At 35.6% G+C, this 24,953-nt stretch overlaps 1 protein-coding gene across 4 annotated transcripts in view; it reads right to left on the reverse strand.

The window, feature by feature from the left end:
• Positions 1-24,953, reverse strand: part of kmt2e.L (lysine (K)-specific methyltransferase 2E L homeolog) — a 61,434-nt gene that overhangs the window by 32,800 nt on the left and 3,681 nt on the right. For 2 of the 4 annotated variants that reach the window (XM_041586529.1, XM_041586527.1), the window contains exons 2-8: positions 14,874-15,057; positions 13,194-13,308; positions 11,969-12,192; positions 10,540-10,620; positions 8,067-8,125; positions 4,990-5,043; positions 1,201-1,373 (exon numbers count right to left, since the gene is read on the reverse strand). In XM_041586529.1, the coding sequence (XP_041442463.1) occupies positions 1,201-1,373; positions 4,990-5,043; positions 8,067-8,125; positions 10,540-10,620; positions 11,969-12,192; positions 13,194-13,308; positions 14,874-14,944 (777 nt within the window). In that variant the 5' untranslated portion in view covers positions 14,945-15,057. Of the gene's footprint in view, positions 1-1,200; positions 1,374-4,989; positions 5,044-8,066; positions 8,126-10,539; positions 10,621-11,323; positions 11,440-11,968; positions 12,193-13,193; positions 13,309-14,873; positions 15,058-24,953 lie in introns of those variants that run through there. The other 2 variants (XM_041586528.1, XM_041586530.1) reach the window with 2 other exon arrangements.

Below are 24,953 nucleotides of genomic sequence, written 5' to 3' on the forward strand. Positions count from 1 at the left end.
GTTTTGAACAGAAAAAAAAATGTAAGGCTGGAAAAGCACTAAGCTTTGCTAATCAACTACATGGCCTATTTATTATAGAGCTGTCCATTCTTAACATGATTATATAGTAAGCTTAACTAAAGGTGGCCATACACAGAGCGATCCGCTCGTTTGGCGATGTCGCCAAACGAGCTGATCTCTCTACGATATGCCCACCTTGAGATCAGATGCGGCCGCGATCCGACGGGATTTTGTGTCCCATTCGATCGAGATCTCTCGATCGGGGATGCCCGTCCGGGGGGCCCCCATACACGGGCCAATAAGCTGCCCACTTGGTCTGTCGGCAGCTTTTATCGCCCCATGTATGGCCACCTTTAGTCACTTCCAAGAATCAATACCTATGAGGCTCTTAGCCAGTTAAATTCCAACCCAAATCCAGTGCTGTCATATAAATCACTGTGCTATAAATTAAAATCAATTACAGTCCACACTGTACCCCATGGGACCAACTACAACAGTAATATATGCTAATCTTGGTACACAGGATTGCATAGCTGTCAATTCCTATGAAGCCTCCAACTAAAGAACTCCAACTATAAATACAAACAAGCACAAAGCATCATCACGGTATTGTGATCTCAAAAAAAAAAAAAAAAAAAAAAAAGATCCTTGTACTTGAATAGTGTCTCAATAACAGGTTTCCCCTTACTGCCTCAAATAAACCCCTTAGCCCACCATGTACTTGAATGAGTGTACTCACAGTCTACATACAAAACAAAATTACTGCATTGTATGTGCCCTGTTTAACATCTCTTGTGATTTACAAATGTAGGCAATGAATTGCTGAATGGATAGCTGGACTGTGAAATGGTGAAGAACAACTGGAATCTATGGAGTGATCTTCACAAACATTGAGCTCAAAACAGGTCTTACACTATAATTTAATTAAATATCAATATAAGCTCCATGGCTACACCCAAACATTCTACTTGTTTTGAAAGGAAGTACTATATCAAGATAGAGTGAAAATATGGACCATATACTTTTCAGAAGCTAAAACAATCAAAGTGCTAAAATATGTAAACCATCAGTATGAATTAATGTAAAACACTTTACAATCGCGTTTTTTGTAAATGTATTCCAGATTTCCTCAAGAGAATTTCTGTTACCATGTTGCTTTATACAGAAGATACTTAAAAAAAATTGATTTTTTACACTTGCCTTCTTAACTTTAGAATTATTCTGGTCCTTCTCACCACTTTTTTTCCTCTTTTTGTCATTAACCTTATTAACTCTAGTGGCAGTGAGAGTAAGGGTTGTTGGAGTGTGCTGGAAAGCAGTGTACAGTTCCATGGGAACTTCATCACAACTTTCTGTAGCACTGGTGTCGCCATCTGCAAAAATACATAAAATGACAAGCAGTATATTATAAAAAAGCAGTGCATGAAGTATAAAAAATGTGATCTATAGTACAGGTATGGGACCGGTTATCCAGAATGCTGGGGACCTGGGGTTTTCTGGATAATGGATCTTTTTGTAATTTGGCTCTTCATACCTTAAATCTACTAGAAGATCATGTAAACTTTAAAAAAAAAAAAAAAACAATAGGCTGGTTTTGCTTAATTATACCTTAGTTAGGATCAAGTACAAGGTACTGTTTTATTAATGGATTATTTCATTATATTGGAGTCTATGGGAGACAGCCATTCCATAATTTGGAACTTTCTGGATAATGGGTTTTCGAATAACGGATCCCATACATGAACATGAGGATTATCTTATCGGGAAGCATACAGTCATATGAAAAAGTTTGGGAACCCCGCTTAATTCTTTGGAGTTTTGTTTATCATTGGCTGAGCTTTCAAAGTAGCAACTTCCTTTTAATATATAACATGCCTTATGGAAACAGTAGTATTTCAGCAGAGAAAGTTTAATGGATTAACAGAAAATATGCAATATGCATCATAACAAAATTAGACAGGTGCATACATGTGGGCACCCCAACAGAGATATCACATCAATACTTAGTTGAGCCTCCTTTTGCAAATGCAACAGCCTCTAGACGCCTCCTATAGTCTTTGAGGAGTGTATGGATTCTGGATGGTGGTATTTTTGACCATTTGTCAATACAAAATTTCCCAGTTCAGTTAAATTTGATGGTTGCCGAGCATGGACAGCCTGCTTCAAATCATCCCATAGGTTTTCAAGTCGGGTAACTGTGATGGCCATTCCAGAATATTGTACTTCTAGCTCTGCATAAATGCCTTTGTAGATTTCAAAGTGTCTTAAGGGTTATGGTCATGTTGGAATATCCAACCCCTGTGTAACTTCAACTTTGTAGCTCCCACCCTTCCCAGCTATAGTCAGGTGATCCCACTGGTGTCTAATAAAAGGGCAGCCAAGTATGGAGGTTTACTTTGAAAGCAGCAAGTAAGTTGCAGGTAAAACCTAGTCCCTTTGTAAAATGTATAATGAAGCAATAGAATTCTTAATGAATCAGATAAAATTGAGCGTAGGACTGGCCAGATATGGGATGACTGACGTAGTTGGCCAGCTTAAATATATTGCAATATATGGACAAACAATCCCTGTTTTGTTTAAAGGGTAAGGCATTTTTTAGTAGCAGTATGCACAAAATGTCGCTGTCTTAAATATATTGATAATGGGTTGAGTGCAGAGGACTCTTGTATTTGACTAACTTCAACTTTGTGACTACTGCTTGAACAATATCCTGAAGAATTTGTTGATATTGGGTTGAATTCATCCGACCCTCGACTTTAACAAGGGCCCAAGTCCCTGAACTAGCCACACAGCCCCACAGCATGATGGAAAAATTTGACACTAGGTAGCAGGTGTTTTTCTTGGAATGCGGTTTTCTTCTTCCGCCATGCAAATCGCTTTTTGTTATGACCAAATAACTAAATTTTTGTCTCATCAGTCCAAAGCACTTTGTTCCAAAATGACTGTGGCTTGTATAAATAAGCTTTTGCATACAACAAGCGACTGTTTGTGGCGTGAGTGCAGAAAGGGTTTCTTTCTCATCACTCTGCCATAAAGATGTTCTTTGTGCAAATTGTGCTGAATTGTAGAACAGAATACACCATCTGCAGCAAAATGTTCTTGCAGGTCTTTGGAGGTGATCTTTGGGTTGTCTGTAAACACTCACAATCCTCTGCATATGCCGCTCCTGTATTTTTCTTGGCCTGCTAGACCTGGGTTTTACAGCAACTGTGCCTGTGGCCTTCCATTTCCTGATTCCATTCCTTACAGTCGAAAACAGACAGTTTAAACCTCTGAGATAGCTTTTTGTAGCCTTCCCCTAAACTGTGATACTGAACAATGTTTGTTTTCAGATCTTTTGAGAGTTGCTTTGAGAATCCCATGCTGTCACTCTAAAGAGGCGAGTCAAACAGAAGCACAACTTGCAATTGGTCACCTTAAATACCTTTTCTCATGATTTGACACTGCCTATGAAGTTCAAGACAAACTAATCTAACCAATTTGGTGTTACCAGTAATCAGTATTGAGCAGTTACTCTGGGAGGAAATCGCCAGTTATTGGAAAGATTTATCTTGGAAAACAATGCTCATTAGTGCTGCCTGGGCCATATTTAGTAAATTCCCATCCACTACAAATATTTCTAAACCAGAAAAAGCCCTAACTGAACGTTTAGCAGCAGCAGCCAGTGGTTAAGTGGTTATCCCAATAAACCCCACCTATATCTCTAGTACAACAAATATTACAATATATCTTTCACCTGGACTGGGTGGAAACCCTGACAAATAAAGAAAAGAAAACATTTGACACCTGGTTAACATACATAAATACTCTACCATTAATCACTAGACAGCTAACTATACAAACATTTCAATATACCACATGGTATGAAAATCTACATCTACAAAATAAAATGAAACCCCCCCCGACATACTGTTGACAGGTCATCTACCTCAACCATAAATAATACTTGTAACCTGGCACACTACCTACATAAAACAAACTGATAAAGTGGTTTACTTTTTTTTTGAAAATAGAGATACACCTGTACTGTATGATGGTGACTTTGGTAAAATGTATAAATGCTAATCACTATTTCTGATTTCATAAATACTTGATTTGTACTTGATAGTTATTTTACTTTATTTCATTTGTAACATGTCAATTTATGTGTAAAGCATAAAGAAATAAAAACATTATAGAAAAAAAAAATTAGCAAAATTACAAGGGTACCCAAATTTTTGCACAGCCAGTTTTTCACATTTGATTTAATTTCATACAACTGAATACTGCTTCTCTAAAAATATTTGTTCAGAAAACACCCCAGTACTCAGATGTTCCTGGCAAATGAAAGACATACCATTGTTATCTTTTTTGTTGAGAGGGGTTCACAAACTTTTTCATATGACTGTACATTCAAAATAATAGCAGGTTCTTGACTTTAGTCAAAGTTTTTGACAGCTCTTCACAATAAACCAGCGTTACTTAAAAATAAACAGTATAATAATAATAGCTGCGATGCCCAATCAGTGTAGTATATGTACAAAGCGCATTAGCAGGCATTGCTTATAGACTGGGATACAGACTATAATCTAGACTGAAACACATAATTAAAAAGGATTGTTTCATATCATTCCAATAAGATCAACTGAATTTATCAAAATAAATTTAGTGATTATAAAGTAATTTTTGCAAAGGACATTAAATAAAGTAACAGTGAAATAGGTCTTTACAAACTTGGAGTTGTATATTTATATATCAAATTTAAAATCATGTGTCAAAATCACAGAAAATATGAAATTAGCTGGCATCAGAAAGCTTTCGGATACAATTCTGCTTGCTTTCAGATATGTATGCAAACAGAACATGTAGTTATTTAGCTATGCATAATGGATGATTTGGAATGGTTTGTTTATAGGACTCAAATGTAGGAGGAAATTTAGCGCTATTCCTTATACAGAAAGATTCTGGGTAATTTAGGCTTGTAAAGGTCACACTTGAGATGGTACCTACCAGACAAAAGACTTCCGCTGTTGCCTCTACCATTGTAGCAGGTTTGAAGATCATCTGCATTAGAGTCACAAAAGTTAAAGCCTAAAGGTATGTGGGGCATTAGGATTTATTAACTCATTATCGCATCAACAGTCTCTGCCTCTGAGCAAGATCAAGTAAATACTAGATCCCACTGGCAAAGAATGTCATGCTTCCTTAATAGGCTTCACTATTGTCCCAACCATGGAGATGATCTATGCAGCTGTGTAATTCAAAAATACTAGAAAAAATGTTTTAGCATTAGATGAAGGTAAATTTGCCTATTTGCTACATGTATTTGATTCATTGTATTAATCATAATAGAAATTTCAATATGTGATTTTCGTATTTGGTATACATTTTCTTTTGAGCAGTTCCTCGCTGCTATAAGACAACCCTGAAAGTGGAAAGGTAAGACCCTAAATTAAAACAGATGATTAGAAATATATAAAATATTTTTATATTAAAAATGCAGATGCATACTATACCAGGGTGACTAGTAAATATATGACATTTGGGGTCATCAACCTTACAGTATGTTCTGAGCAGTTAACTCATGTGATAACTTAAAATTATCATTCAGGGACCCACAGATCAATGGTCACACAATCTTGCCAGACATTACTGAATTGTATGGCACTCTTAATTGAAAAAGTTAATCAGTCACTCATTGGATGAGGCTTTAAATTAACCCCCATCATAAAAGTCTTAAGAGAGGTAAATCAGGAAATAAAGGCCATAGTCTCCATGATTTAAAGGGGCAAATACAACATTCAATGAATAGGGCTTGTGCAGAGCATTTTGTTGCCTATTAACAAGGAGCAAACTTGGAATAACTTCAGTTCCTGTTTAGCTTGAAATCACAAAAAACAGATGTGTTGGGGTTAAAACAATAAGAATACTTTATGCTCAGCACAAGCATAAGTCACTGAGCACATGCTGAACAAGGGGGTATACTGCCCCTTTAAAAACTGTTAAGCAATAGAAGAGAACATTTGCCCAACTGCATGAACCCATTCAACTGTCAAAACAAGTACCCTTGCTTCTAAAATCCCCTACCCTACATAGACCCCCTGCCTGCCCCACCCCAGCCTAGGTGGGTGCAGATTCTGTCCAGCGGAGTTCACGGGTGCCATCTTCAGCCGCTTTGGTAACCTCCAGGTCTTCTTCCAGGACTTCGGCAATTTCCGTGACTTTCTGCAAATGTGCAGTTGTCGCGAAAATTGCTCCAACTGCGCATGCGCCGATATGCCACTCTATTCCCAAAGATTACAGAAGAGAAGAAGATGGCTGCTGTGAACTCTGATGCCCTGAATCTGCACTGAGGGGTAAGTAGAGTTAGGGGCATTTAGAAAAGGTACCACCTAGGCTGGGGGGGAGCCGGGAGGGGGTCTATGTAGGGTAGGGGATTTTAACAAGGGTTTGATTCTCCTTTAAAAATAGTGTCATGCAGAAAGAACTGTAACAGATTCTCTAAAGCAGTAACCAATAGCAACCATTTTCTATGTACCTACTGATGGAGAACTAAATATTTCAAATGATTTTTAAGGAAACCCCATAGAGTTCTGTAAATATTCTCTCCAATGTTTTAAGAAAAACAAAACAAAAAGGTTTAACTCTTTTTGGGTACCATTTGGGTCCAATAGCACACAGGTATTTATGATCCTCACAGTCTTCTACAAGTGGACAACAGCGGCTACACACTTATCTGTCCATATCAAAAACATTAGTGCTGTCCTATGGGTTTTGCTCAGTAACTCACTTGTGCTTTTTAAAGTAATACCCAACGGATAGTGGCAGTCTGTAAGATATTGGGGCTCATTTATGTCAGCAAATTGGTACCTCGTCAGTAACCCGTAACAATGATCAAACCTCGACTTTTAGGGGATTATTTACTAAACCTCGATTTTTTTTCAGGTCAAAGATCAAATTTTTAGATTATAAAAAAAAAATTGAAATTTATTATAACCTGAAGTCAAAAAAGTCAGAATCCGAAAATCCACCATCTCAAACTGGTCGAGATCCTGTATAAGTGAATGGGTGATGTCCCTTCTACAATTAAAGATATCATAGTCTGTGCTGGGTTTCGTCCGATAATCCCAAAATTTCAGCATTTCCGGGCGATAACCCGAAAAAAAGCACAACTCAGGTCTAAATTTAGGTTTTTCCCAACTTTCTCGAGTTATTTTATTGATAAATAAGATAAAAAAAATATTAGATAAATGCGAGTTTTATTAAATAACTCCCTTAGTGTTCTGCCTGAAGCTGGCAAAAAAAAAAAAATACTAATTACGGATTGGTTGCTATGGGTTACTGATCAGGTGCAAATCTGTTTTTGTTTTTTGTTTTTTTGTTTTTTTAATTAACGCTTGTGTGTTTTGTATTTCAGTGATTGGGAAGCTGCTAGTGGTATAAATGTCCACAGTTCTCCCTACAAAGACTGGGGTGATTACTAGGCCTGTGTACCATGGACCTTATGCTTTCGCCTTATCTTGAGCTATCTTAGCCAAATTAACCTTAAGGTGGCCAAACAAGCACCAATATAACGGTAAGAAACTAATTTTCATACAATATTCGGTGGGTGTATGGTGGTAAACGAGCTGATCGATATCAGCAGAAGACTTGGATATGGATTTGTTCATCGATCGGCCCAGGCAGAATATTTTGATGGAGTGCCTTTGCCGATTCATCAGATAAAGGTAGAATTCTATTGTTTCTACCTGTATATCTGACAATTGAGCTCTACACGTGTGTATTGAAACAAACAATCTTTCTTGGAAAGATCTTTTCCAGGAAAGATTGTAATTGTTAAGTCTATGGCAACCGTTAAACTCTAAAACTCTAAAGCAAGGGTAATAATTTTAGCACCTAATATGCCATAAATTAAAAACTAGAGAGAGTTCTCAAAGACTGAAGTAATTTGACATACTCTTTGTAAAAAAAAAAAATAAATAAAAAAAAAATATATATATATATATATATATATATATATATATATTTTTATTTTTTTTATTTAGTATTTTCCTTATTCAAAAAAAAAAAAAAAACTTTAAACCCACCTGACAAATGTTCTCGCTTTTTCTGCTGAAGTAAAACTGCTCTCTCTTTATCCAAAGCCCTGTCAATTAACAAGTAAAATGTTTTCATTCATCAGATGTATACCATACAATCAAAGCAGACTAAGAAGGTAGAAAAGGTAAAAAAAATTCAGCTTTCAGAGAGAAACCTCCCATTTACATATTAAAACATATCTGAAGCAAGATGTGTAAAAATTAATATATATATATATATATATACATATATATATATATATATATATATATATATATATACATATACATATATACATATATATACATATATATACATATATATACATATATACATATATATACATATATATACACATATATACACATATATATACACATATATATACACATATATATACACATATATATACACATATATATACACATATATATACACATATATACACATATATACACACATATATACACACATATATATACACATATATATACACATATATATACACATATATATACACACATATATACACACATATATATACACACATATATACACACACATATATACACACACATATATACACACATATATATACACATATATATACACATATATATACACATATATATACACATATATATACACATATATATATACATATATATATATATATACATACATATATATATATATATATACATATATATATATATATATATACAATATATACATATACATATACATATACATATACATATACATATACATATACATATATATATATATATATATATATATATATATATATATATATATATATATATATATATATATATATACACAATATCAAAACAGGGGGGTTGTGGGAGCACTCTAAAGGCTTTAAAGTATATATTAGTATAATAAATGCTTTTGCATATGTACCCAAAACAGGGGTTATTTTGTTACAAAGTTATGATCATAAAATTGATAAGCCACCATACCACGTCAAGGTAAACCCCGAATGGCGGTCCCTAACTTGTATTATATTTTATGTGCATTTTAGCATTACCTGTAATCAATGTCCGTTGAACGCTGTTTTTTCACTAAGGGCTAAATCCTCCCCAGCCAGCAATCAGGCTTTTAAAGGAGAGATATTCCCAAAACAAACGCCCAGATTTAGCCCTTAGTGAAAAAACAGCGTTCAACGGACATTGATTACAGGTAATGCTAAAATGCACATAAAATATAAAACAAGTTAGGGACCGCCATTCGGGGTTTACCTTGACGTGGTATGGTGGCTTATCAATTTTATGATCATAACTTTGTAACAAAATAACCCCTGTTTTGGGTACATATGCAATAGCATTTATTATACTTATATATACTTTAAAGCCTTTAGAGTGCTCCCACAACCCCCCTGTTTTGATATTGTATATATATATATATATATATATATATATATATATATATATATATATATATATATATATATATATATATATATATATAAGCAATATCTGTTATTTAAAGGGGACCTTAAGAAATAATTCCAAATTATTTTCTATCACATTAATTGAGCAAAATAAACTTTACTTACACTATATTTATTATTTAAAAATTTTTCCTTTAGTCTTGGAATTACACAAATCAAAGCAAGCTGGCAGGAGCCATTTTGTAGACACTGTTATTAAAGGAACAGTTACGTCAAAAAATAAAAGTGTTTTAAAGTAATAAAAATATAATGCAGTGTTGTCTTGCACTGGTAAAACTGCTGTGTTTGCTTTAGAAACACTACTATTGTTTGTATAAATAAGCTGCTGCGTAGCAATGGGGCAGCCATTCAAAAGAGAAAAGGCTCAGGTTACACATCAGATAGCAGATAAGCTCTGTCTAATGGTGTTATCTGTTATCCATTAGTTAACCTGTACAATATAGCCTTTTTTCGATTTCCGCCATTGCTACACAGAAGCTTGTTTATATGAACTATAGTAGTGTTTCTGAAGCAAACAGATCAGTTTTACCAGTGCAGGGCAACACTACATGATATTTTCATTACTTTAAAACACTTAAATTTTTTGGGGTTACTGTTCCTTTATGACAAATTGTGTATCACCCCAAAATCTTGTGTATGAACCTACATAATTAAAGAGCCTGAGGAGGGAAGGAACAATGTGAAAAGTGCAGAGGCATATAGAAAGTTCTGAATGGAAAGTGAAAGTAAAAGACTGCCCCACCTCTATGCCTCAGGCATAGAGGCGGGCAGATAATATTTAATTGACAGCTCAAATATTTAAACCGCTTTATAAGAAGTATGTTTTAATGAAAAAAAGAATTGTGATTCATGTTTAATTTGCAAAGGATTTTCATTTTTCAGCTTTTTAATGTATAGGCGACAGGTCTACTTTAATATGATGTTGCCATTTCTGTAAACTTAAGTCACTTGTATACTGTATATTTAATGCCTTGAAAAACATTTTACAGGACAGAATAACTTACCGAGGCTGACAACGCTCACATAAGTAGATGTCTGGTATATTTTGCCTGTCAATACCCATACAATCGATATGTTGCCAGACACTGAGGGAAAAAAAAAATAATCTGCATTAGACAATTTTGCAACAGTACATTTTACTCCAATTCTACAACAGTATTTCTTAAAGGGATACAGTCATGATTTTAATGTGCAGTAGGCGTTAAACTGAAAGGAAAAGCATGGCTAGATTTGGCTGGTTTTTCCACTCGCTAAATAAAATACTGGATAGTTCTCGACTGGCATGTGCTAGTAACCTTATGCATAGCAGTGGTAGCAGCTCAGACACATGGCATTATCAGTTCAGGCTTTTATCTTGTCCACTGTTCTATGGCCCGGCTCTGCTTAAAGGGGTTGTTCACCTTCAGATTAACTTTTAGTATGATGTAGATATTCTGAAAAAATGTTCAATTGGTTTCCATGTTTTTATTATTTTTGATTTATTTAGCAGCTCTCCAGTTTGCAATTTTTAATTGCTAGGGTCCACATTACCATAGCAACCATGCACTGATTTGAATAAGAGACTGGAATATGAATAGGAGAGGGACTGAATAGAAATAGGAGTGATAAACAAAAGTAACAATACATTTGCAGCTCTACAGAGCATTTGTTTTTTAGATGGGGTCAGTGACCCCATTTGATAGCTGGAAAGAGGAAAAAGAGCAAGGCAAATAACACGAAAACTATAAAATATAAATAATTAAAATGTAAATTTGCTAGGAATAGGACTTTCTAGAACACACTAGTTACCTCAAAGGTGAACCACCCCTTTAAAATCAGCTTGGGGGTACCGATATCAACTTGCTGGCCAGCATTAAAGAAAGACTGCAGCTTATCAAAGCACAATTCAGGAGACTGAGGGAATCCTGGGAAAATAAAGGAACGGCTTTGCTTGCCTGATATCCTGAAGTTAATTATTAATTAACACATTTTGTAAACAGCATGTTTCCCCATGACAGTATCCATTTAACTTTAACAGATCCAGATAACATCTGAATATTTACATTTTTAAATGAATATTATAGGATAACATTATTGTATCTGCTTATGAAGACCGTAACAAAACAGCAAGGGAAACCAATTTTGACCCTGGCACACAGGTTATAAAGACCCTGAACTACATGATAAGAAGTCTTGGGTGGATTACATGTTAATGTGACACTACTTTCTTGTTCTGTTTCTAAAGATGGCAGACAACTATACAGATTGAAAAACTAACAGAGAAAATTTGAAGAACAACCAATTAGTGAGTGCCCATTCCCAGAAAACTTCAAAAGCTTCCACGGGGAAAATGATTCCACATTGACATATCTGAACCATACATTTAGTATTATAAGTGAAAAGTAAACACTGACTATTCATGTGAAATCAAAACTTAAGCACAGCATATTTTACCTGCATTTGTCACAACAAATCATATATCCATCATCATGTGTAAAACCGCAGATACATCTAGTGACATCAGTACCATAGCTCCCATCTTCTGAAGTACTGATTGTTGTAGCACTGGAGGTCTCATCAAAATTAGGAGCAGTAAATATGTTTACTTCGTTCTTACTAAGAACAGGAGGAGGAGATGCTGGAGGTGTTGGTGGAGGGCGAGCACCATAGTTATGATCCTATTGATTTATAATTAAAGATTAAAGTAATGCTTTAGCAAACACAAGAGAGCAATTGAATTTAAGGACTAAATAAAACACAACCGCCTGCAACCTTTATCAAAATTAACATTATAAAAGATAAATAAAGCCATTTAAGACCAATACAAGAAGCTCTTCAGCTATGTATATCATATTAAAGGGGTTGTTCATCTTCCAAACACTTTTTTCCAGTTCAATTATTTTCAGATTGTTCCTCAGAAATAAAGACTTTTTTTCCCATTTACTTTCCATTGTTTATTTTTTACTGTTTTTTCAAAATCTAAGTTTAAAGTTTAATGTTCATGTCTCTGGTGTTTAGAGTCTGCACCTGAATTACTGAGCTGCCAGACTTAAATGGTTACAATTTTGCAACACTTAGTTGATACATTTTTCAGTAGGATCTCTGGAGTATTAGCAACTATTGTATCAATTCAGCAGCCTGTAAAGAAATTCAGGGATTCTACTCAGCAGGGCTAAAGATAAGAAATGCATCAACTAAATGTATCAATTTAAAACAGTTTACAGGGTTGGTGACCCCCCTCCCAGAAAAATGGCATGTCACACTTCAATAATAAAAACTGTCACACATAGCAAATAGAAAGTAATTGGAAAAAAGTTATTTCTGGTGAACCATCTAAAAACAACTAGGTGAACAACCCCTTTAGGGCTTTGGCCCACGGGCAGATTCGGGGGTGGGGGGTGGGGGTTTAGTCGCTTGGCCTATTTTTCCGACAATCTCCCCGAACTGCCTCCCCGCTGCTAAAATGAAAAATCGCCTGCGGCAATGCACTCGCGGCGCTTTAATTTCTGAAGTCGCCCGGAGTTGCCTCACGAGGAAAAAGTCACACCGAAGAAGAGGCGATTAGTCTCCCCGAATTTGCCTGTGTGCTAAAAGCCCTTAAGAATGTAAAATTAACTTTTATGTTTTGCGGTGTCTGTTTGGGTTAGAATTTAAGAACTAATTATCAAAGCATACTTACAGCATAAGGCAATCCAATATAACTGTGCGAATGATGAGAACTGCTGGTATATAACTGATGTGGATAACTATTTGACTTATCAACGACGACAGGGCTAGCTTCTACAGATTCTGGCCTGTAAAACAAATATATTTTGAATTACAATAGAATTTTAGAAGCATTTTCCACTTGACTTCAACTGTGAAATAGTAAGTGTCCCATATAACCAACTAGAGGGGTGCCAGGCAACAGGCACATATAACTGAAGCAATATGACAGGTAACACAAATGTCATGTTGACTTATATGTGCAATCTGTCAAACCTCATAATGTTTACTTAATCAAAGGTGGAATTATAAGGCAACCACAAAAACTCACTATAGACAAAGTCTGTGTAAACACCACTGGTTCACTGTTTTGCTCCTCACAGTAGCAATAAGGGACCACTGTGAAAACAGAAAATACCCTTTGAAAATTACCTTGTGAGAGAAAGATTTAAAGAGGCAGTATGAAGAAGAGGATCGCTCAGTGGTGCTCACAGGTTTCTGCTAACAGAAGCATCACTCTGAGGTTTCAGGTAAGCAATTACAATCAGTGTGGTGGTGCCTAACATCTGACATCACCAATTAATTTATGTTTCCTTCGCAGGTATACGAAAAAGGCTATAAAAACAGGCTATACAAAAACAGCAATAACGCACTCTAATCTTTAGTGATTTAAATACATGCTTTATCTCCAGGTATCAACTGGAGTAACTGATAAACACTGGAAGACATCAGGGTACACATAAAATTAAGAGTTTTTGCTAGTAACATTTAACACAACAAGGAAACTTTGTAAAATTTGGACATAAATGAGATTGTGTAATACGCCACAATAATTCCATAGGACATGGAAACAAATCGTATGAGTTTCCGACCATAATTTCCAAACTGAATGAGCAGGGCCCTCTTTTGCTCTTGTATCAGTCACTATTTGTATGTTTGTTAAATACATCCTTCTATTGTACTGCACAGTAGAATGCTGGCACTTTATAAATATATGTTCTGCACTTATTAACAGGTTGTTACCTTCAATTATTATGTTAACTATGATTCTTAATTTTTTTTTTTTTTAATGAATACGAATATACAGAAACAACATTATTCATTGAATATTGATACACACATATACTCCCATACGTGCACGTTTATTATGGTCTCCATGAGCTACCTGGGCAACAAATCATTTTGAATTCTCCCTCACATAGTAGCATCAAGGGCATTTCTTTCAACAAACTAATTTTCTAACATTTAAATGTTGCAAAAAGGTCAGTGCTGCGGAGAAGTGGAATTATTTCCCAAGATTTTTGCCTCATACAGAGTACCATTGAACCGCTGACTGCTTTTTCCCCTCTGTGAAAATCCACAGTTGTAGCAATCACACTGTGCATCTAATAGTGTAGACAGCACCACAACAGAAACTTATCTTTAAATAAAAAACTTTATTTGGCTGTGAGATGAACAGCACTACTGAATAAGAATAAGAATAAGAATGGAGAACAACAGATCAGAAAGGGACAAGCAAAATAATATTTATGAGTACAGTATACCCTGGGCATTATGGCAGAAGGTAGGAAAATAAGATCTTCTGAATGATTGCAACTACCAGTTGCACAAAGCACAACAGGAAACAAAGGGTTTTTTTTCATGTTGTACTTACTCTGAGCCTGCAGCCATTTCCAGATACGGAGCCTCTGTTGTCGCAACCCGCAAAGGGATCACTATACTCATGACGTTCGCTTTTGATAGATTCGCTTACTACGGAGTCCTCTGCATCGGGATCCAAACCACTGGGGCATGCCAGCCACAGTGCTCATTGCAAACATCTAAGTGCATCCACAAATCTATAGTGAGAGAAAAGAAGGCACATTGTATTTTCCCAGACTTCCAAAAATGAATAAAAAAACAAAACAAAAAAAACCACAGCTCAGCAATCATTCAAGCAAGAACAAAAACAATCTCAAAATGCTCCAAACTTTCAATAATTTATATTAAAAAAAAATATATATATATATACACACATTATATATATATATATATATATATATATATATATATATATATATATATATATAAAATATAGCGCAGAGAAGAAGGGTCCGCAAACAAAGGACTTCAAAATCAACAAATGGTGTTTTATTCAAATGACTGAATATTGAATAAAACACCATTTATTGATTTTTAAGTCCTGTGTGTGGAAGTGCTGGTAATACCCTTGTGATAGAGAGAGAGATAGATATATATATATATATATATATATATATATATATATATATATATATATATACACATATATCTATCTATCTATCTATCTATATATATATATATATATACACATACATTTATGATATAGTTAACTAGTAACAATAGCAACATTATCCTCTGTTAATGAAAGCTACATTTAAGTCACTGATTTATGAAAATATATATAAGCTAAATTAGTTACATGAATAAAACATTTGCTGAAAATATTTTTTGTTATTTTTGAGCTAAGCAGGGATATTGGAGATAGGAGGGACAATCTTATGATTTGGGAAACACCAAGCATAGACTTGCAGTCTTGGCAACTTTGCAACAGGATGCATTCCCTTTTAATACATGAACATTTTCACATTCAACATTTATGGACAATATTAAACAGGAGACACAATGTAAATTGAAAACAAAATCTTGGTGCATAAGGCAGAAGTCAAAATTTTGGTCCCTTCCACTAAGTAAAGAAACACGCTTATAATGAATGCAGAGAAGCGACATTTTTTTAGCCTACTCAGGAAGGAATCCAATCACACCATTTCCACATAAATTGTTTTTTTTATTTTTTTACTCCCATGTCATACATAAGGAGGGAAGCTTTAGAGCACTGATCCCACCCTTTCCTTCAATTGTTACTCTGAAGAATCCAATACTTCAGGTCAGTTCTGTTCAGCTTCTATTAAAAACTTCATGCAAAAGATTTAACGAGCTATGGGTTAAGCGAACACATTTTTAAAGAGCTGGGTAGTCCAAAAGAAACACTTTTACAACCAATTTAGAAACAGGAAAAGTGGTGAAAGCAACACTGCACTTGCCCCATGTGCTATTACTGCACTAGCGCCTGAATATGAAGAGCAAGAGAATTCACTTCATCTTCAACTGACCAGCTGATAACTCATTTATGTGTGGGTTCCCAGTTTAACTGCTGGGAAGACCAAGATACACGGTTAGTGTGTCATAACAAATCTGCAAATAGGCAAATGCATATGTGACACTAACATCCGTCAGTATGGCCCACCATCCACCTATACTGTCATAGTGCCACACAACTTGAGCCACAAAATGTTGCATTTAAAATTTGTAGTACAAGTATGGGATCCGTTGTAGAATATTTGGCTTATTGGTAATGTGACAGTCACTCAACAAACAAACAAAATAAATCTTGGCTCAGAAATCAACCATAGCCTAAACCAAAGCCCAAATACTAGAACAGTCTGTGTGAAAATGTGATGAGTTAGAAAACAAGCCACGAATGACCATAAAGGCCATAAATCAAGTGCTATTATGATGCCCATGGAATTCCAATGTCACTTTAACTTCACTAAAGGGGTTCATTACTTCTTATAACACAATTTCATTGACCGGTAACCGTCACTGAATAATAAACAATTCAATTTAATACTTAAGAAATGTTTAGAACGTGAAAGAATATTACATTGAAAAACTAAACTGACATTTCAGTCATTTTAAATAAATATATTGCTGATAAAATTGTTATTCTGTAAAATGAGAGAATTAATCGAGGTTCTGAATTCTTTTAAGAGGAATTGTATATACTAAAAGCACACATTATATAAACACCACCCACACATACTGGATATGAACAGTCTACACACCCTAACTGATTACTGCAGCAAAGTAAGTCTGCTTGGATTTCTTTAAATGCATTACAGAATTTACACTTTTAGCTTGCTCTTTTGTGCTTATCCCTTTGTCAGGTGAAAAGGGGGTTTATTTTACATAGGAATGTGGTCTGAGCTGTGACTGGGCCTAGTGTTCTCCCCAAAGGAGAAAAAAAAAACCATAAGGTTTTTTACACCAATAAGTCTGTGCACTTCAGCAACAATCTGGGGCTTATTTATAAACACTGGGCAAATGTGTCTGTGGACAGAAACCCAAAGTAGGCAATCAGTGATTGGATTTTTCAGCCAGCTGCAGAGAGAACAATGAATGCAACAATTTGATTGGTTGCCATGGGTTACTGCCCACGGGCACATTTGCCCAGTGATGACAAATGAACCCCACTCTGTGCTCTTCAGCAACAGACTGTGCATGTTTCTAAAGCAAACACATTAGTTTTACTTACCAGTACAGAGCAACAGCATATTATATTTTCATTACTTTAAAACACTTAATTTTTTGGTGCTATTGTTCTTTTAACTTGTCACTACATGGCTGGTGAACATTAGTTTTGATACCATCTGGGAAATTGCTAACATATTTCTACTCCTTTTCTAAACTAAAAGATGCTCAGTGCAGCAATAATAAAGAACTTCATAAGATGAATAAAGCATAATCAAGAGGTATCAGTACATATGTATGCTATTATGGGTAAAGGTACCAGTGAGCTCCAACAATGTGGCATAGGAGAAGTTAACCAACACCAATAATGCAGTGTCAGAATACATCAACCTTGGTATGTACAATTAGCCAGAAAAACGTCTGTAAAATATGTTCTTTAGCGTTATCACAACCAAGCTGGGTTTGATTTTACCTGCCTCTTTAAATCAAATTTCCCCTGTTGATCATTTTTGAACACCCTCTCATAGGGCAATAAAACACCGGACATTTTGTCGCCCACAATAGATCTTGGCTACTGCGGCCGACTAAACGTCCCTTGTTTCCTTCTCACAGTTTACATGGATACTGTCGGTGGGCATTGCTGCTACTTTCCGAGGATTCCTTGCAGGCGACAAAACGTCCCGTGTATCATTGTCCTTAAGGAACATTCTTACTAGGTGTGCTGAAGTTGCACTTCCTGTAACATCCATGATGTGCCTCAGTGAAGATCCTATGCAAGCCTGGTGAAAAAGCCACTATTCTACAAACTGTTCTAGATCTTTGGGGCCTCATTGTCCAACCCAGTGCTGTATCTTCGTGGGAGAGATCTGATGTTTTTGTCCAATGCCACTCTCTTAATGTGATTCTTTAATTACATATGGTGTAATCACCCCAGTTCACCGCTTTATTGGTAACCTCTCTTTCATGCTGCTGTTTGTTCAAAAACTGCCTCTATGTCATCTGTAGATATTTTCTGTAGAGAATTCTGTGCAGCTTTGTAAGCGATTGGTGCCTGGACCAGGGCAGTATCACTGTTGATTTTCAGCCACGGCTTGTACTCCTTGCTGTAAATTACAGTTTCCCTTATGTTGCTGCTTCAAGGCAGCTTTACTGGTCTGTGTTTGTGCTTTGATTTACGTAATTAATAGTCATAGGTTTCTTGCTGGTTTGGCTATTGCATAACCATGGCTTCCTCATGTCTTTTCTTGTCTTAGCGCTTCCTGGATAGTTTGTTTCCTCGAGCCTTTGCTGCATAATACTGGCCTGACTTAGCTGCTTTATAAATCGCAGTCTTGGATGAAATTAATAAACAGGTACTTCTTAAACAGGTGTCCATTTCTTTAAAGGAACAGTAAAACAAAGCAAATAAAGTGCTTTTAAAATAATGAAAATATAATGTACTGTTAGCCTGCACTGGTAAAACTGGTGTGTTTCCTTCAGAAACACTACTATAGTTTTTATAAACAAGCTGCTTTGTAGCAATGGCGGAAATTGAAAAAAGGCTATATGGCACAGGTTAAATAGTAGATAACAGATAATACCAATATATTCTACAGCGCTTATCTGCCATCTGCTGTGTAACCTGAGCCTTCTCTCTTTTGAATGGCTGCTCCCCATTGCAACACAGCAGCTCATTTATATAAACAATAGTAGTGTTTCTAAAGCCAACACAGCAGTTTTACCTTTGCAGGGCAACACTGCATTATACTTGTATTACTTTAAAATACTTTCAAGTTTTGATGTTACTGTTCCTTTAACAACACTATCTCTATTAGGACATGCCCACATTTGATACACCACATGTGGACTGGAAGACTTGGCCACACCTTTTCTGAAGTAAAAGACAACAACACCCATCGAAACTTCAAACAGAAGGTGCCTGTTTTTTCACAACTGAGTTTTTTTTCATAAAGAAACTTTTAACAGTGCATAACAAGCAGCACAAACTCAGTTTAATTCTCCTTAACTAGAAGAGCTGGGTTCCTAGGCAGACTGCTTATATAGGTGCTCTTCAGTAAAGCTCAATTGTGCCAACCAATTGTGCCACATTTTCTACATAATAAATGACAGTAAGACAGCTTATAGTATGCTTTCTGATCTAGATATATACATACCACTAATTTCTAGCTCACAAGTTTACAATAAAACACAATGTTTAATTTGACAAACAAAAAGTCGAAGCAAAAAAACAAACAAAAAAAAAACGATTTGATTTGTTCTTTTTTCAAGTAAAAGGACCCAACACCTGTTAAACAGGCAATACCTGTGCAAACTTACAATTTACAAAATATATATATATATAATATACACAAAAGCCATGAATATCTTGTAAATTATATCCTTATAAACGGTGAGTTCTGATGTCATCAGTTATAAACGGTGAGTTCTGATGTCATTTCTGTCACATGACTCACTGAAATTTGTGTATTATAATAAATAAAGTACCCCCAGTTGCAAAATATGAGGATATTAGAAGTTACCTCGGAGTTCCATGACCTGTATAAAAACACTCGGCCTTCGGCCTCGTGTTTTTATATGGTCATGAAACTCCTCGGTAACTTATAATATCCTTATATTTTACAAGAGGGGGTACTTTATTCACTATATATATATATATATATATATATATATATATATATATATATATATATATATATATATATATATATATATATATATATATATATATATATATATATATATATATATTTTTTTTTTTTTTTTTTTTTTTTTTTTTGCTACTCTTGGTTACATACAGGTCATCTAAGAGACCCATTGTACATATCCAAAAGATAAAGGGCATAGTCCTCTACAAAAAAAATAGGGGTAAAGTCACAGAAGTTTTTTTTTTTTGACTATCCACTTACTGCCCATCTGTGACTAACACATGACAACAGACCGTTGTAGCAGTTTCTGTGAGTATATGCAAATAAAGAATATAAGGCACAATGAGAAAGTAAAAATCTTAAATTTACAAAATAATAGTACTGTACTGATGGCACAACAAAGATATCTCGTATAACTAAGAACTTAAACATATCTATATACACAGAACTCACCACCCCAACTTTACTTGATATGAAGATCAAAATCTAGAGATGCTTCTGTACAATGTTTTGGGGGAAGGAAGACGGGTTTCAGATGAGCATTATGCATGTATACAATGCAAAATCAGCTGTTAAAGGAAACCTATACCCCCAAACAATGTAGGTCTCTATAAAAAGATATCGCATAAAACAGCTCATATGTAAAACCCTGCTTCATGTAAACCAATTTCATAATAATATACTTTTCTAGTAGTATGTGACTTTGGGTAATCATAAATAGAAAATTGCCATTTTAAAAAATAAGGGCCACCCCCTGGGATCGTATGATTCACTGTGCACACATACAAAACATACTTCTTAGCTCACATGAGCCAATTCTTCCTGTTACAGTTGTATTATTTCTGGTCTGGTGATCTCTGAGGCAGCACACAACCCATCACAATATGGGGGTTCAAGACAAGAGATGTAAAAGGGCAAGATTTACTTCCAGTTTGGTAAGATTTTTAATATGCCACTTAATATGATATAAACTATCTGTTGCTTAAGTATTCATTTTGGGGGTATAGTTTTTCCTTTAATCAAAGTATTTTTGCTTTATAACACAAAGGAATAACCCATTCAAGAGTAACAGTACATACAAACACAAAAGTGCTTTTACAATGTTCGGCAAGTGATTACATTTACCTCCTTTACAGACTTTTGGCAGGATAAACAAAAAATACATCTTGATACCATTACACATTGAATGAATATATGGAGAATGCCTGCTGGATGTTCTGGATGTTCTATTGAAGGTAAAAAAAAATTTTATAAGGGAGGCCATACATTCGGACTGATATTGGTTGGGTAGGCCCGTCAGAGTGCCCCATACATGAGCAGATAAGCTGCTAAAAATCAACCCTTGTAATGTTCACTTCACTGTACAGTTCCCCAGTATACACACTGGTATCAGGTTGGTTGTGTGCATACTCCAACTTGGTAATAACTGCTTTTAGGGCAGAAACACACGGTCAGATTCTGGGAGATTAGTTGCCCGGAGACAAATTTCCTCTTCTTTGGGGCAACACGGTTTCACTGCACATGGTGCTGTTGTCACTTACTGAGCTTATGGACCTACTCACAATATACAGTACAAATTGAATATAAATGTCACAATATAGGGCTGATTAGTAATTAATACATAGCAGTACAGAAACCAATGCAACTAGCATCAGAATTTAATAATCAGCCTTGTAGCACCAGCTTTTATTAGACAAATCTCATTTTATGCTGGATAATTTGTGACAACACCTAATCTTAGCTTCTCAACATCTGTTTAGAGCCCAATGAGCATGTGAATGTTGCAGACACTATCCAAGATGGTGACCCCCTCTGAAAAGTTCAAATCCCTGGAACATTGCTGAAGCTGAAACTTTAGGCTGTTGCAATAAAGTTCAGTATATAAAATATGGCATTTTCAGCAATATTCATTTTTAGGGTTTAGTTCTCCTTTAAAACCTCTGACAGGACGTGACACAGATAAACGCAGGAAAGCAACCCTGCATTGCAGCTCTGCAGTGGGCACAGCACAGTAGTACAGTGAACATTTTTTAAAGTCAGTTAGGGGGCAGGGGCTCCACTGTTTGAAAATAGCATTTGTTCTTCTATAAAAACCAATACTGACACACTTAAGTTCAAACATGTTCATATCACTTTAAAACCCTTCCTGTCACTATCCTTCCTTGCATTCCCAGGTACACCCAACCCATGTTACTTACCTGTCCCCATACTCAAACATCTCTTCTCCCAGCAAACGTGTGGGTGTGGTAAAGGCCCTAAGGCTAGTGGCTGATGGGGAGATTTGTCGCCTGCGATTATTTATGCATGGCTGCGGGCTACAAATCTACTGAAAATGCGTCTCGATTGGAAATAACTGAAATTGCTGGCAGTAAAACATATCGCAATGTTGCCCACAATTTCCTCCAGAGGCAACTATGGGCGACTTTGCGATATATTTGTTTTACTGCCGGTGATTTCAGTTATTTCTGAATCTTCCCTTCAGCCACTGCCCTAAAGGCTGGACTGGACTGCTTACATGAATATTTAAGCCACCTGGGTCATCTTCCTGCCCAGTGTTTCACATTAAAGTGACAGGAAGGATTGTAAAGAAATGTTAGCACATTTCTTTAAAAAACAGTAATGTTTCAATTTTAGTGATCATAAAAATATTGACCGAGACCGATCCTTGGAAAACCCTGCACCTAACCAAGGCAAAACCCTTGGTTATACCAACTGTAGGGGCTAAGGTAGTAGTTCCACTAGTGCGGGTATTTGTAACCTGAACCTGCCAATCTTTGGTATCTCTCTCCAATAGCACTACAGCCCAGTTCGGGCCCTTGCCTCCTTCCCTTCCAACTCTGTCCATCACTGCCTGTTTCTAGTTGCGTATCTTTAGTCTTGGGTATACCTAGCCAAAATCCCTTTAGATTATGCTGCATGAGCTGCATTGTTTACATCTATGTATTATCATGGATAAAAGCTTAATTAATGCATGTCCAGCCAACGTTGATTCTTTAAACTATAACTAATCTACCAACACTGTGTGAGGTACAGGTACTAATATTTATTTCAAAACCTGAGTAATCAAACCACTACCCTTTTTTGGAACCTACTTTGGATCTTCAGTCCCCCAAACACATGAAACCAGCGGTTTGGCATCAGTTATGAATAAGGATCATGGCACACAAGGCATATTGTAGCATTTTGACAAGGTGACATTTCCTGCATGGGGGGAGTGGGTTAAAATCTGCCTGGGATATGACTTGTTAAAGATGGTCCTATTGCTCCAATGCCAGTAGTTGGAGAAGACAGTGAGCAGGTGCAGACCTCGACCCAACAGGAGAATCAAACCTGCCCGACAACTGGATAAAAATCATGTGGGCCTGTACGAGGGCCCCTTACACGAGTAGAGGAGCTGCCAAATTTGACTGAAGGGTCCAAATCAGCACCTTAAATCTGCCTGTATATTGCCACCTTTGCACTGTAAATATACAGGTTTTCATGTGATAATGACCTGCGTGGACAATAACCATGACTATTACCACAGCCCTTTCTCTCAAACAATTTCAGCTATTTTGTCTTCAGCATTTCTCTCTAGCAAAAGAAGCAACAAAAAATTCTATGTACCAATACAAAGAAATTAAGTTTACCTGCAGAGGGATGGTTACTTTAAAAATGTTTAAATGTATATGAACCATAATAATGGTCAGAGAAAAAGAATTATTATAAAACCAAAAGAGTAAATTCTCTATCACTACAGATTCGCATTTACACAGGGACACACAGTCATCATGAATTTTGATGTTGTTTATAATTTAGACCACCCTTGAATCTAGCTATACCCAATAAGACACATCAAGAACATCCAACTTTTTAACACATGCTTTACTCCATGCATTTCACAGGATATTATTAGATTTGAGTGTGATCTGATCAATGAAATCTCAAGTTTCAAATCTACCAAGTCAAAATATGCAGATTTGCATGACACTTAATCATATGTATCAATAAAATAGTTTCATTATTTTAACCATGAAAATGTTAGTATGTTATAGAATAGCCTTCATTTCTTCTTTTTTGTAGTTTTTAAATTAATTGCCTTTTTCTGACTCTTTCCAGCTTTTATATGGGGGTCACTGAACCCATAAGGCAACAAATGTATTGTTATTGCTACTTTTTATTACTAATGTTTCTATTCAGGAACTCTATTCATATTTTAGGCTCTCAAGTCAAAGCAATACATGGTTGCTAGGGTAATTTGGGCCCAGACTGCTGAAACTGCAAACTGGAGAGCTGCTGATTTCGCCAATAACTCAAAAAACACAAATAATAAAGAAAATCAATTGCAAATGGTCTCAGGATATCACTCTCTACATCATCCTAAAAGTTAATTTAAAAGTAAACACCATGTCATTTTAAACAAAAGAAAAAACAATCCTAAAACATTGCTTTTAAAGAAAGATAAATAAAATTGTTTTAGTAGGTGGTAGCTAGATAATGCATCCTATGACAGCAACAGGAGGCAAGAGCAATAAATAATGTTCATGTCTGGAACAAGGGATTTTGCAAAATAGTTATTTAGAGAGGGAAAGCTACCTAAAAAAGTGCAAATTGTGTTATGGTTATCAGCATTTCACATCGGAAACTGCTTAATAATTTGTGATAACAATATACTATAATAAAACTTCTATATTCAGACTAAATTACAAGCACATTTTTAATTAAATATACAATATCTAAGACTCCAGTACTCAAGTTAGGGGATTATTATTTGCCTTTAAACACCAGCGTGTGTGCTGCAGACAAATGTGCTGCATGGGGTGTGGAGAACCCAAGATGAT

Source organism: Xenopus laevis, chromosome 3L (assembly GCF_017654675.1).
Source record: "Xenopus laevis strain J_2021 chromosome 3L, Xenopus_laevis_v10.1, whole genome shotgun sequence".
Taxonomy (NCBI): Eukaryota; Metazoa; Chordata; class Amphibia; order Anura; family Pipidae; genus Xenopus; species Xenopus laevis.